This window comes from Ornithodoros turicata, chromosome 1 (genome assembly GCF_037126465.1).
Source record: "Ornithodoros turicata isolate Travis chromosome 1, ASM3712646v1, whole genome shotgun sequence".
Classification (NCBI taxonomy): domain Eukaryota; kingdom Metazoa; phylum Arthropoda; class Arachnida; order Ixodida; family Argasidae; genus Ornithodoros; species Ornithodoros turicata.
The window spans coordinates 18,602,871-18,617,384 of record NC_088201.1 but is presented as its reverse complement, the minus strand read 5'-3'; the positions used below and the strand labels follow the sequence as shown (position 1 = coordinate 18,617,384).

At 46.9% G+C, this 14,514-nt stretch overlaps 1 protein-coding gene and 1 long non-coding RNA gene across 3 annotated transcripts; one reads left to right on the top strand and one right to left on the bottom strand.

Annotated features, from left to right (window-relative positions):
• Positions 1 to 580: 580 nt before the first annotated feature.
• Positions 581 to 12,378, top strand: LOC135377575 (natterin-4-like). Of its 2 annotated transcripts, none has more exons than XM_064610095.1 (4): positions 581 to 648; positions 9,418 to 9,480; positions 9,866 to 10,077; positions 12,050 to 12,378. In XM_064610095.1, the coding sequence occupies exons 2-4, from the start codon at positions 9,465 to 9,467 to the stop codon at positions 12,299 to 12,301; spliced, it is 480 nt and encodes a 159-aa protein (XP_064466165.1). In that variant the 5' UTR covers positions 581 to 648; positions 9,418 to 9,464; the 3' UTR covers positions 12,302 to 12,378. The 2 variants fall into 2 exon arrangements, with proteins under 2 accessions (XP_064466165.1, XP_064466166.1); XM_064610096.1 differs by lacking the exon at positions 581 to 648 and adding an exon at positions 8,729 to 9,357.
• Positions 5,340 to 6,522, bottom strand: LOC135377576 (uncharacterized). Its single transcript, XR_010418131.1, has 2 exons — positions 6,126 to 6,522; positions 5,340 to 5,486 (listed from the first exon to the last, which is right to left on the bottom strand). It is a non-coding gene; the product is annotated as an uncharacterized LOC135377576 (long non-coding RNA).
• Positions 12,379 to 14,514: the final 2,136 nt, after the last annotated feature.

Below are 14,514 nucleotides of genomic sequence, written 5' to 3'. Positions count from 1 at the left end.
AAAGCCACATTTTAGCGCCCGTTAGGCTTAGTAGGGCGGAGACGACTGAACAGTACGGTGGTTAGTTTATTATTAGGTTGGTCCAAGTTCAGTGTTTGCACCGCTATGTCCAGGTTAGTCTAAGTTCGCTGTTGGCAGTTTCCCGCGCGCAACTGTGCATTGTATAGCCACATAACATTTATTTACAGTAGTTTGTTTTGAAATGGGGATTTCGATCACTTTATTTCGAGGTACACCCAAGTTCAGCTAACAAATAAAAAGTCAAGTATAAGAGCACCATAAACGATAAATAAAATCACATCACATAAAACCGCGAAATAAAATTACATATAAGTGCGGTGAAAGAGGCGGTGAGCAATTGTCCGGCTTCAGCGGTTCTGTGGTGAGCAATTGTCCGGTGAGCAATTGTCGTGGATCCGCTCCCATGAGCATTTGGTGATATCTGAGCTGAAAGGAAGTTGCACGATCAATGAGTAATTTTTGCAACCGACTTACAGCTGGTGTTTGTCTTGCTTCGAGAGCGGCCAACACTGGGAAGCAGGAAGGCTTGCAACGGAACTCTGCACCGGAACTGATCTAACAGTATTTAAGGCAACGCCAACCGAAGAACCTTCAGTTCTTGCGCATATTGCGCCTGCAGGATATACGGTAAGAGTGGGTTTTACTTTTCTTTAAATTCTCCTCATGAGAATAGAACTGCTATCCCAGTAGGAATTTGCACTGTGAATATGGAACAGAAACGTGGTCTGAAACGTAGTATTTAGAACGATGAAGTATTTGAATCTGTAGAAAGAGAAACGTAGTCTTTGCACTGTTTGTCTTTCGGTATGAACCACAAAGTTGTCAACCGTCATTACCACTTGCGGCTTCATGAGTTAGACGCTTTCTCTTCTTTGTCCCGAATACTGCACCGAGTCTAGAATGGCAATCTTAGACAAACGCGAAACAGTTTAAGACGAAAAGTATTGAAGTACTGAAGTGTCGTGACGAGGTGTCAGTAGCCTGCTGGCCATTAATGCTCGGCAATGAAACGTCATGTCGATTCCTCTGTGCCGCAATTGACTAGCTCGATTTGTTCGTGCGTATAACACGCAGCTATACCCGTGCTTATACAGTTTGCGAATCATCCACCCTCACGACTGACAAACAAACCGCTGGTACGTGCGTGAAAACAAACAATAATAATGATAATTGGGAGTGGGTTTGCACGTAAGGTGAGTCCTCCCACAATTGTGTGGCTGCATGCTGCACGTGCCGTAGGGTACACTGTTAGAGTTATAGATTTAGAGTTATAGAGTTAGAGTACACTGTCTGAGCTATACAGCCCTATGTCGTTCAAATTGACCAAGGGCACATATTTACGTAGACTGTTGCATTCAGGAGACCATTCGCGAAGTTTAGTGACAATTTGCAGTCGGGGAGTAAATGTCGGGACTAAATGTTGGGTTAGGGGACTAAAATGGGGAGTAATTGCAGACTAGGGGAATAGAAGCTGCAATTACTCCCCGTTTCACTACTTTTTTTCTTAGAGTGTATCGGCACGGCCGTTTCCAAAAAGACTAACTGTTCGCCCATGGTACCATCCTCGCGAAAAGTGGGAAGGTTGCATCGTAGACGGCAAGCACAAGTGAAAAGGGATAGTGGCGACGATATATCTATGCTGCGAGGAAGCAAAGTGGGTCCAGGACCAGGACCTGGTCGAGTGGGTCCAGGAAGCAGCTGTCGAAGGGTCACTGATTTTGAACTCATTTGAGAGGGCTGGACGAGTAACGTAAGACGGAGGGCAGTGAAAGAGACGGTCTGCTGTATACACTCTAAAAAATAGAGGTGGTGGTGATGATGAAAGGGCTTGCCGTTGTCAGCCTGACACAGGTGGGCAACATTACCACTGACGCCCTGGGGGAATGCGCGTCCTGGGCCGACTTCTAAGGGAACTGTGCCGACATATGTCTGAAGACGTCTTAGGAACACCCAGGACAAAACTCAAACAGCACAACTTCACCGCATAAAATGGTCACGACCAATCAGCACTCAGGAGGTTGAAAACGTTGTGTTTGTTGTGTGGTCACGTTGAAAACGGGAGGTGTACGCCTTTCTGTAACATTTTACACATGCGCAAAGTGTAAAAAAAAATGGCGTAGGCCCCTCGTCCTCAGCAAATGAGGAGAAAGAGCGACATCATTCTAAATGCAAATGTTGGCTTTGAGGATATAGCGGGGACCAGCTCCGGTGGCGCAGCGGTAACGCGTGCGCTTGGAGACTGGGAGGTCCGCGGTTCGAATCCGCGGGCCGGCTGTGCCGTCTGGGGTTTTTCCTGGGTTTCCCTCAGATGTGTAATAGGCGTATGCCGGCACAGTTCCCCTGAAGTCGGCCCATGGACGCAGCTATCCTCCCCCCGAGCAGATTCCGCTCGGTCTTCCACTTCACCCTTTCCTCTCCTCCTCTCCACCACCTTTCCCTTCCCGAGAAACATGCCGCCTAATCAGGCAGACCTCTCGGGTTCCTCCCAACGACACTCCTCCTCCTCCTCCTCCTCGAGATAGCGGGGCGTACCCGCTTTTGCGGGAATTATTGTGCACTGTTAAAACAGAACTTGACCACATAACACGTTCCTAGCCATCACCATTCCCAATGATAACTGGGGGGTAATGACTGAACCGACTCGCCGTTGTCGGCCACACAGAAGTGGGTATCGTCACGACTATATCAAAAAAAGAAAAAAAGTATGGAGGATGAAGGGTGGAGATACACTCTTAAAGATGAACTTCGCCGCATAGGACGCCTCTAGCCAACCATCATCTTGAACGATATCGTTATCTGTCCTAATTTGTTGAACAAATTAGCCCTAAATTTGTTGTTTTGTGACAATTATGAATACCATAAGTGTCACAAAAAAAGGCGTACGCCTCCCGTTTTCAACAAATCAGGGCAGATAACGATATCATTCGAGATGATGGCTGGCTAGGAGAGTGCTATGCGGTGAAGTTCATTTCTAAGAGTGTAGATAATCTTCACCACTTTCCGCTAGCCAACCACAGACCGTCACTCAGAATGATATCGTTATGTCTCCTGATAGGTTGAGACTGTGTGACGTATATTTTCTTGCGTCACGATCCCCCCTGCAATAGTCGTGACGTTGCCCACCAGAGCGTGGCCAACTATACCGCAAGCAGTTCCACAAACCACCACCACCCACGTACCTTGCGTCAGTCTGCACGTATAAAAATTCCTGGCCTGGCCAGACTTTCTCTCCAAATCAGAGATAACGGTGCCGCTCATGAAGTGGTCGCTGATGGGAAAAATTATTTTACTATTATTGCGCTTATTACTATTGCTATAGTGTGAACGCGCGTTCACGGTGGCTGCGTGAAAACAGCCACGAGTTTACAGATGAGTTCCACAGTAAAAAAAAAAAAAAAAAAATAGTTTGAGTTCTGTTTGAACGTTAAAAAAAGGAAAAAACTGAATTCGTTAGTATATGGGCAGGTTGGTAGATGATCCGTCTTTTTTCTTTGTAAACATATTCCCCCCGTCGATGCAGCCAGCATAGGAACGAGGACAACATTCGTTCGCATGTCCGCTGCATCTACGGAAACTGAATTCGCCACCTGACGAATTCTGCTACTCAAGAACCCTTACATGGATGAACCCCACGGAAAGGAAAAAGGAAAAGAGAAGCACATCACCCTTCCCAGTGTGCACATGCGTATAGCTCCCTTAGAAGTGAAAGGAATTGCTAGAAACTATAACAGGAACGAGGAACTCAACGTCACATGCCTAGAACGCGGTCCTAAAATACAGATTCGATATCACTGCTCACTATGAAGTTGACAAGTCCTGATAACGCTGCATCTCTGTTCTTTGGCTCTCATACAGTCAGCACCTTGACTATATCGAAGGTTCTATTGTCCAACCGATCTAGAGCAGACTTCCATGTAGCTCTTTGGGATGCATATCCTGTGCAGTGCATGCGGACGTGTTCCGAGTTTCCCACAGATGTACACACTGGACAGTTTGCTGAACTAGCCCTGCCTGTTCCCCGGCACTGTTTTTTTTTTTTTAAGTTTTTACCAAATATGTCGGACCAACCAGCCCACACCATCTCATTATTTAATGAAACCAGAAGATCGTCGTAACAGCTCCGATTAGTTGCTCGTACTATTTTTATAGCCCTATCACAGAAAAGACACGTATATTGCATGATACAGCCGACAACAAGGCCCGTTAGCTTTTACAACGCCATACAAAGTGATTTACATAAGATAATGCGATGTCTCGCCGTTTTGGGGTGGATATTATGATGGTGGCCGTACCTAAACGTGTGAATATAAGTCACTGCCAGGGAGCAAGTTGCAGTGATAATGATATATAGCTCATGCGATAAGCGATACAAAAACTAAAAACGCGGCGTGTTTACGCACCTCATAGGCTCATACAACAAGTCTGCTGACGTGTCAGGCGGCACTACACTCTAAAAATTGTGACACTTTCGTGACGCGTTGCAAGCGTCACTTTTTTGCAAAAAAGTGACGCTTTGCTCAAGTGTCACTTTCAGACGCCTTTTGTTGCTTTTTGCTTTCTGAAGCATGTGTCACCAGAGCTCTCACAGCAAATGTCACGAGCAAGGTCACACGCTCTAAAAACAGAGCTTCAACGCAGAGCACTCCGAACGCCAACCATGGTACAGAATGATGCATTTAACACTGCTGACGAGCTGAAAACGAGAGGCGCCTTTTTGGGACACTTATGTGGTGATGTTATGTGTCCCGAAAAGGCTTACTCTCCCATTTTCAACAAATCAACAGTGTTAAATGCATCGATCTGTACAGTGGTTGGCCGTCGGCGTGATATGCTGTGAAGTTCTGTGTTCAGAGTGCAGGTGGTCTCGTGGTCACGGTGGTGATGGTGGTGATGGTGAAAGGGCTCGCCGTTGTCGGCCTCACAAAGGTGCCGGCTATGCCATCTGGGGTTTTTCCTCGGTTTTCCTCAGACACTTTCAAACACATGTCGGCACAGTTCCCATAGAAGTCGTCCCAGGACGCACATTCCCCAGGGCGTCAGTCGTGACGTTGCCCTCGTGGTCACGACATTGCCTATTTGCATAAAAGTAGAGTGTGTTGTCTCAATCCCAATCTCAACAATCTTGGTACTGCAGTAAGTGCGCGCCCACGAGCAGGAGAGCCAAGGGAACTCCGATTGAGCGTGAGACAGCTACTTAACTGTCATCCAAAAGGCCCCTCAGAATGTGGCTCTACATACTTCAGACATGGGTGAAACATGCAGCTGACACTGACACCTGGTGTATGTGGAAGGCACGCTCAGATGCTAGGGGACACATGAAACGGAAAACATTTTATTTCAGAACAGACACACTGCGAGGTAATCTGCAAGCACAGAGTTCAAGACCCTCCTGGCGGATTAATGCGTAGAACGCCTTCCAAGATGGCAGTTGTTGCTCGAAATGCATCTCGAAATACAGGGATGTCCTGAAGGGAAGAGTGTTAACTCAATAATGAGCAAAAGAGATTCATTTTGTGTTTGCGTTGGCGACTCACACGCTATTCCAAAACTTCCTAATAAGGGTTCTGCAGGTACTAAACATAAGTAGCCAGTCTAGATCACGACAAATTAAAAATAAAATAGCTGAATACAAACGAAATGAGGAACGTAATCGGAAGAAACGGCGCAATGAAGTCTGAAGAAAAATAGGCAGCAACGACACCATTCTCGGTAGCTACTCAAGAAACTTTCTTTTTTTTCAAGAATTTTTCTCCATCGCTGTAACTTGCCATTTCGTACGTCAAAGAATAGTGGCGCACAGATTTGAATGTGAAAATGGTGTGGGACGCTTATTACGCGAAATAATACCTGGGTCGCGCACGTGGTGCAGCCGCGCGGATGTCATTGTCTGCTTGGCAACAATTTCACATGCATAAAGATAGGTACTTCTTAACGCTTTCGGCAAAGCAAGCTGATTTCGAAAAGTGCGCTTTGTTCGTCAGCGGGGCAGAGACACAGAAGCAACGGGGCACACTTGGCTCAAATTTATCCTCCATATTTCTTGTGTTCACATGATTTCATTGCGTTCGTCATTCCGAAAAGAAAAGAACCCCCAAAGTACTTACCGATACGACCGTGCTTCACTGCAGGTTGCCCACACATGATACACCATCCTGCCGGGCACACGGATCCGAACGGTATGATGTCACACATGAAAGGCGCTCGCATAGATCACACACACAGATTGCTCGAGGAGTTCCAGTAACATCAACATCTGAGTCCACCGAGTATTCTCGAAAACGAGTTAAATAAGCGGTAGAATAGCGATTAAAATAAGGATTTTTAGCAGATAGAGCCGGACGCGAGAAACCCCGTGCGCGTTCCTCGCTTGAACTGACCAAGACTTGCCCATTGTTGGTAACTGATTGAGAAAACATAGACATCCGAAGCGTTCCAACAGCGAAAATATCAAAACATGCGTCACGGGCAACGACCGCAGCTGCCGCAAGTGTCACAACTCAAGTGTCAGACGCCCTCCGAGACTTGAGTAATCACCATTGACACCGCAACCGCCTCGCTGGCAACCGTAAACAAGTTTCCGATAGTTGTACAGGGACTAAGTCCGCTTTGTGACACTTTTCAAATTCAAGTTTGGGCTCGCCCAAAAGTGTCACACCAATTTCATGTGTCACTAAAGTATCACCGTTTTTGGAGTGTACAGCTACACTTGCGGATGCTACACTTGCGCTGACGAGAGCAATATCCGGTATATCTGAGCCCCACAAGCACAATAGAAACCTTACTACACTGACTCATGCAAGTTAGCAGATTTCTAACAAGAGTATGCAAAAAAAAAAAAAAAGAAACGCCCCTCACTCCTGCGATGACTTCACTCGCAAAGGGGTATAGAGTACACTCTTAGAAAAAAAGGGTGGAGTAGTTCCACCATTTAGGAGGTAATAGTTGTCGCATATGTTGTGCCTGAAAGGTTGCAAAGTTCTACCTGCTACCTCACTCTCTCCCACGAATGATAGGGTTCCCGCATTCTAAAAACAGGACTTCACCGCATAGCACAGTGTGCGCAAACCAGTGCCACGAATGATAGGGTTATCACTTTTGATTGGAAGGACAGAGGGAGGCGTACGCCTTTTTGTGGCAACTTTCATATATCCAAATTGCCACAAAAAGGCGTACGCCCCACTCTCCCTTCGAATCAGAAGCGATATCCCTATCATTCGTGGCAACGGTTGGTGTACAGTGTGCTATGTGGTGAAGTTCTGTTTTTAGAACGTCGTGACGATGCCCACTTGAGTGCGGCCAACGACGGCAAGCTACCTCGACACCCCCCCCCCCCCCCCTCTGTTTTTAGAATGCGCTTTTGATTCGGTGAGCGAGGGGGGCGTACGCCTTTTCGTAGCAATTTGGATATATGATAAGTGCTTTTACCACCGTTTTACACCCTTTATCAGACGCTACACTCTTAGAAATGAACTTCACCGCGTAGCACGCTCCTAGCCAACCATCATCTCGAATGATATCGTTATCTGCCCTGATTTGTTGAAAACGGTAGGCGTACGCCTTTTTTGTGACGATTATGAACCGCATAAGTGTCACAGAAAAGGCGTACGCCTCCAGTTTTCAACAAATCGGGGAAGATAACGATATCATTCGAGATTATGGTTGGCTAGGAGCGTGCTATGCGGTGAGGTTCATTTTTAAGAGTGTATATGTTGACCGAGGTGGTAACTATAGAAGTTACCACTTTTTTCGCACCCTTTTTCCTGAGAATGTATCGCCTCTGGCGATGAAACACCCAATTATCATTATTGTCATGATCGTCTGCCATCTCACTCGAAAAATAGGGCAACAGACCGTGGTCTGGCTCCCCCGAAGTGTTTGGCGAAAAATGTATGTGTGGGGGGGACTCTGTTTATAGAGGTCATTGTACAAGTGATCCGGAGTCTTGGGCTTGCGGTCGTTAGAACCATTAACTCAAGCTGACTTCGGCCGACCGTGGGATTGTTTAAGGGAAAAGCACGTTGTGCCTGTGTGCATCGTATATCTTCCCGAGGTGTGTAACGGGAAAGTATCTTCGTGCACTATGTCTTCCTCCTCCGAGGAACGTAATAATAGGCATGTAGACGCTAAGGCGCCACACATGGAACAAGTGTCAAAAACAAAGAGGGAGAAAGAAATGAAAAGACCTCTGGGAGCGTAGTGGGATTAAGAGGGTAGCCGGCAAGGTGTGGCCGCGAAGTGAGGACGGCTGAGGCCGTGGTGCCGACTCCGGACTTTGTGTGTGAGAACTCTGCGATGCGATGGACTGAGTGAGAATATCGCAAGGGAGCCGTGTGTGGCTGTGGACTTTCCAGACATCAAAGAAACCACCAGCGCAAGAGTGTCGTGACCCGTCATCGTCGACTGTTCCACTGGACGCACCCAGCACCCGACTTCGCAGGAGTCCGACAGATATGTACCACACCAGTACTGTGGCACTGATATCGTTGTTAGCTTTTGTTGTATTCTTCAGTAAAATGTTGCAAATGTCGACTCTTTGCTAGTCTCCCAATTTCCTTCTTGCCGAGGTCCAAATTACCTGCACGATGTGGCGTCACTGCCCGGGAAACTTAAACTAAGAGCGGACTGGTCTGTCCCTACTAGGCCATCCCCCTCGGAGTTGGTGACGAACCCGACCACATTTCGTGACAATAATAAAAAAAAAGTTCTTGTTGTTGGACCTCATTCGCATCGCAACACATAAATCGTTATGAAACCATGATGTGTTAATTATACATACACGTGTTGGTATTGTTCACTGCTGCACTCTAAAAACAGCTGACTTCGCCGCAGAACGCTGTTTCAAGGAACCGTCGTTCTCTTTCCTGATTTGTTGAAAATAGGAGGCGTACGCCTTTTTGTGGTAATTTAGGTATGTGTTAATTGCCACAAAAAGCTTATCCTCAAATTATAAGCGGCAACTGCACTCTAAAAACAGAACTTCACCGCATAGCACGCTGTGCCAACCATTGCCGCGAATGATACGGTTATCGCTTTTGATTCGAGGAGAGAGGGAGGTGTACACCTTTTTGTGGCAATTACCATATATCCAAATTGCCACAAAAAGGCGTACGTCCCTCTCTCTCCTGGAATCAGAAGCGATAACCCTATCATTCGTGGGAATGGTTGGCGCACATCGTGCTATGCGGTGAAGCTCTGTTTTTAGAGTGTGTATTCCGGCCCGAGCAGTAACCGTGTTATGCGGTGAAGTTCTGTTTTTAGAGTGTTGTCAGAACAGCAGCGTACACAAAGTTACGTCAATTCGGATGCAATTGAAGTCGCGTAACAATTACTTGAAAGGTATTCAAATTGGAGGCAAATGTTTTTACTCAGTGGTCCTACAACATTTCTTATCACTAGGTTGCTGCTATACTAACTGCTGATTTACCACAGCTGCGGATTGCGCAATGTCATACTACTCAAGTGAGTGTCATTTTTCTCTCAGAGACGTCTGTGGAGCAAAACCATGTCTGCATGTTTAAGATTTGGCTCGAGGAAACTTCCCCTGACCATAGAGAGGGGCCTTGCTTTCTGAAAACAGAACTTGAATGCATAACACACTCCTAGGCAATCATCGTTGCGAATGATCTGAGGGGACAGCGGGGCGTACACCTTTTCGTGACACTTAACATACGTCCAAACTGCCACAAAAAGTATCCCATTTTCAACAAATCAGGGAACAGAACGACATCATTCGGAATGGCGGGTGATTCAGAGCGTGTTATGCCGGAAAGTACTGTTTTGGAAATTGAGATAAAAGCGGAGTCAGTGTCAAGGTCGGGAATACAGTGCTCGTGTTCACGCACAGGGACCAACTACCGAAACCTATGTCATTGGGTCAGCACCAGCGGTGGCAATGTGCCCTACAATGCCGTAGCGGGAGGCGAAGACTCCGGTGAAGCCATCTACATTGGTAGGGCTGAACATGACGGCGACGTTGTTCCAGGCAAGATTGTACCTTCCCACAACGTTTGCTACGTGCCGCACGGGGGACGCGAACACGCCAACCGTTCATACCAGGTAGAAACAGAAATAAATTTTAAAGACAGAACGGCATTTTATATTACTATGATTTCCCACCATGCAGTTGTAGTAACAATGTACAACGCACGAATCAGCTTTTGAAATTTGCCTATATCAAAATGCACTTCTCTAGTTTGATGGTTCGGTAGAAAGTGGCCTGTGTATATAGCAGCATAGATTGAGAAGTTACCCGTCAAAAAGAACTCGTTACAAGTTAAGTTACCGTGTGCAAAATGTAACTAAGTTAATAACGAAGTTCTTCAGCCTGAAATGTAACTCGCAGTTACTGAGTTACTTAAAAAAAAGAACGAGTTACTTCCAAGTTACTTCGGACACAAAATAGCATTACGCAGGTGCAGCGCGCGTGAGCAGTTGAGTTAGACCTTGAGTTGCCTGCGGAGGAGTGCAACACGCTTAGATCGTTTTCGTTTGTGTTCAACAATAGACTTCTTCCTGTTTGTAAACAAATGACGTCATAGTGTTCGACAGCGCCAAAAATTTGGTAGAATTGAACTACGCTCGAAGCTAGAGCTGAACAAGGTCGCGCCCGAATGCCACGGTCTTGAGGGGATTACGACATGGTCCCTTAAAGGGACGCGACCCTCGGTCCTACTTTTCTTTCAGTGGGAGGCAGCGAACAAGTGCCCGTTCGTGGAACCCAGCCCTCTCCTTCCGATTTGTTTCGGTTTCAGTCTGTCTACCAATGTCATGATGACGTTTCTCTGGTAGAGGTCTATTGGAACGCTTTGCATCTTACTTCCTGTGGGCGCACAATCGTTCAGCTTCATTTCAGTGGCAACGGTTCTCACTTCCTGAATAAAATACTGTCATTGATTGAATATCACGTTTTATGGCAAAAAAATGCCATGAAGGAACCGGAGAGAAAGCAAGAAAATATATGGACGTGAGTGAAAAGCGAGTTAAAAGTAACTTGGAACTTAACTTAAGTTACTTTGGAAAAGTTACCTGAAAAAGGAACGGGTTCCTCTGAAAGTTACCACGGCGCAAAAGTACCGAGTTAAGTTACAAGTTACCAAATAAAGGAACTTAGTTACTTGTAACGAGTTACCTCGAACTCTGTATAGCAGAAACAACAGTGAGTTTTAGTACATATATCGTACGCTATCACTTTTGCGTACGTACACTCTTAAAAATGAGGTGGGTGCACTCTTGAAAATGAACTTCACCGCATAGCACGCTCCTAGCCAACAATCAACTCAAATGATATCGCTATGTGCCCTGATTTGTTCAAAAAGGTAGGCGTACGCCTTTTTTGTGACACCTATGCGGTTTATAATTGTCAAAAAAAATGGCGTACGCCTCCCGTTTTCAGCAAATCAGGACAGATAACGATATCATTCGAGATTATGGTTGGCTAGGAGCGTGCTATGCGGTGAAGTTCATTTCTAAGAGTGTGGTGGTGGTGGTGAAAATGAACTTCACCACATAGCATGCTCCTAGCCAACCATCATCTAATGATATCGTTGTCTGCCCGGATTTGTTGAAAACGGGAGGCGTACGCCTTCTTTGTGACACTTATGCTGTTTTAATTGTCACAAAAAAGGCGTACGCCTCCCGTTTTCAACAAATCAGGGCAGCTAATAATAACATTCGAGATGATGGTTGGCTAGGAACGTGCTATGCGGTGAAGTTCATTTTTAAGAGTGTAAGGAATAGCGTTGTTGGTTCTGCGCGCGCGCAAGATATAAACATTTACATACACATAGACAAAACATAGACTTTGCGCATTGCGCAGAACCACCACGCTATCCCCGACGTTCGCAAATGCGGCAGCGTACGGTATGCTCAAACTCACTAATACGTCGGAAGTCGGATGTCATCATGTCACATTGATTCACTTCTGTGAATTATTCTGTTGCGATGCAAGAAGGAGCACCGCATCCTGGGCTACAGTGTAAAACCATGGTTTAGTTTTTGTCCCTATGTTTTATCCCTCTATTTGTCGCAGGTCCTAGTGTCTTTAGACGAAAGCCAGTTCGACTGGGTACCACAGTCTAGAGGGGGCTTGCCTCCAGGTGCGGTTCAAGGCGGTGTGACGGAGTCCGGCGAGCCGCTCTACATCGGTCGGACTTTCCACGAAGGCTCCCTCACCATTGGGAAGATTCACTGTTCACATGGATGTCTTTACATCCCATACGGCGGAGTAGAGCACTCTTACACGTCTTACGAAGTACTTGTATGCCGCACTGTTAACTTCTGAGTTGCATCAAAGCGATCCAATACCGATTTAAAGAGGCGCAGTCGAATAAATAGAAATGTTCTTCCGAATTAAGTCACTCTTATGCTTTCCTCCTTCCTTTCGCACATAGTAAGAAAGGTAGCGTATACGGTATATGCATCTTCTCTTCGTACTGGTCTGAACTATATAACGTCTGAATCACGTAATTTGTACGAGTTCATTATTGGAAGCTCACAGCATATACCTTTCCTAAGTTCCAATATGTGCTCTGGAGAGCGTATAGGATGGACATTGTCTACGCGGTCATAGTGTTGCGTCTATAGGAACCAGTGCTGAAAATAACAATCCTGTGGGTGATTTTTGCTCATCTCAGTGCACACACCAGAGGGCCTTCGCCGAGAGGGCGACGTGCCTAATCAACCTGTACCGTAATCCCAAGTTGCTGGCGTCCTCGTCCTGAATTGAACTCATATAGCACCGAGGCCGGCGGTCAGGGACTAGCAGCTCTTCGAGGTGGCTGGGCTTGGTGGCTCAATGAGACGTAGGAAATGATCATATAAGGTAGAGTTCACTCGGAAATGCCGGGTACGGACACAGCACCACTGGCGAATGTGCAGGGAACAGGCAGATCGAGGTCGTTAGGGGTAGAGGGATAGCATGAAGAATTCTGGTAGATGTTGCGAGTCTCGCCATTGTGTCTGCGCGGGTGTTACCAAGAAGGCCTAACGTGCCCCGGGATCCACTGAAGCGTCACAGAATGGCCAGTGGCCGCGATTTGTGTGAGGGCGGGGAGTGCATATTGCGCTGGGGCGAAAAGAGAGCAGCAGATCTAGTGATGTCTTGCTATCAGTCAGAAAAACACACTGTGTTGCCGGCAAGCCGAGCAAGTGCTATAGAGCCGACAGGATGCTGAGGAGTTCTGCTTCCATAGAGGACACTGGGTAAGAGAGGGCAAAAGCTTGCTGAAAGTCACTATCAGGGATATCAAATGCAGCGCCCTAGCTGTCTGCCGTGACTGAGCCGTCCGTGTATACCGGGCTATGGTTCTGATACGTGGAGTGCACAAAGTCGAGACCGAGTTGGAGGGCTACAGGTGCGGGAGTGTCAAGCAAACAGGGAATTCTGAAGTAGCAGTAACTAGACAGCAAGTAGCTACAGTTACCTCTTGTTTAAGAAACTAGTCGCACCTTCGTTCGCTGCTTGTCGCAGTAGTATTCATCATGAAAGCTACTCTCTGAGAAAGAATTATTGATTAGAGTTCCCGGTTAACTGCTCAGTAAGTGATTATCTATAACTAAGTTACTTCCCAAGACTGCAGGCAACGGGCGTTTCGCGCTGTTGTAAAATAGTGAATTAATGTAATACATTCAGAGGAGTAGCAAGTTTTGACGCCAAGCGGGAAAGTGAAAGTTAGCGGCAGATAGAACAGCGAGGGCGCAAGGGAGTTGGTGGTGACGTTGCGATGTCTCTTTTGTTCTCCTCTGCGCTGTGTCGTCCTCCGCGTTCCTCAATCTCAAAATTTAATGGGCTCGCTTAGCAACCTCGCCTGACGTATTTTTTCCCTTTCTCGCCTGTCATTCCTTCGAAACCGAGCGGTCGGCTTTAAATCGCCTGCGGTGACCTGCTCCACATTCGTTTACCCACCATCTCCATTTTACTCTTTTTCCACCCAACCCTATACCATCCAATCAAGACTCGTGCCAAAATAATTTCGTAAATAAGACAATGATGTATTTTAGAGCACTGCACGGCTCGGGCTTACCCGAAAACCCGAGCCCGGCCCGTGGGCCGGGCCTTGCCGGGTAAAGCCTTTTCACGGACATGGGCTGGACACGGGTTTGACCAATATGGGCCTGGGCCCGTGTATTGCCGGGCCTAGGTCGGACTCGAGCTTGTATTACCCTTTGTTAGTCAGCCACGGTCACATTTTACAGTCTGGTACGCTGCGCCGGGCTGGGTAGCCTATAAATTTCTCGGACTCGGACCGGGTTTGTGCCAAAAAACTTGGGCCCGCGCGGGTAAATCAAAGGAAGGCCAGGCTCGGGCCATGTCTGGGCCTAAAGAATGCGGCCCCTGCAGTGCTGTAGTGTCGTAGTGCTCGTCCTGTCACAACTAGTGGCTCTAGTCACAACCTACCGAACCTGTTCGCTGTCGCATTGTTCCGGCTCCGCGGCTGTAAAGTAATTTCATTTCCGTTAGTGAAGGCAACCGGGAATGATGTACAAATAGTACGC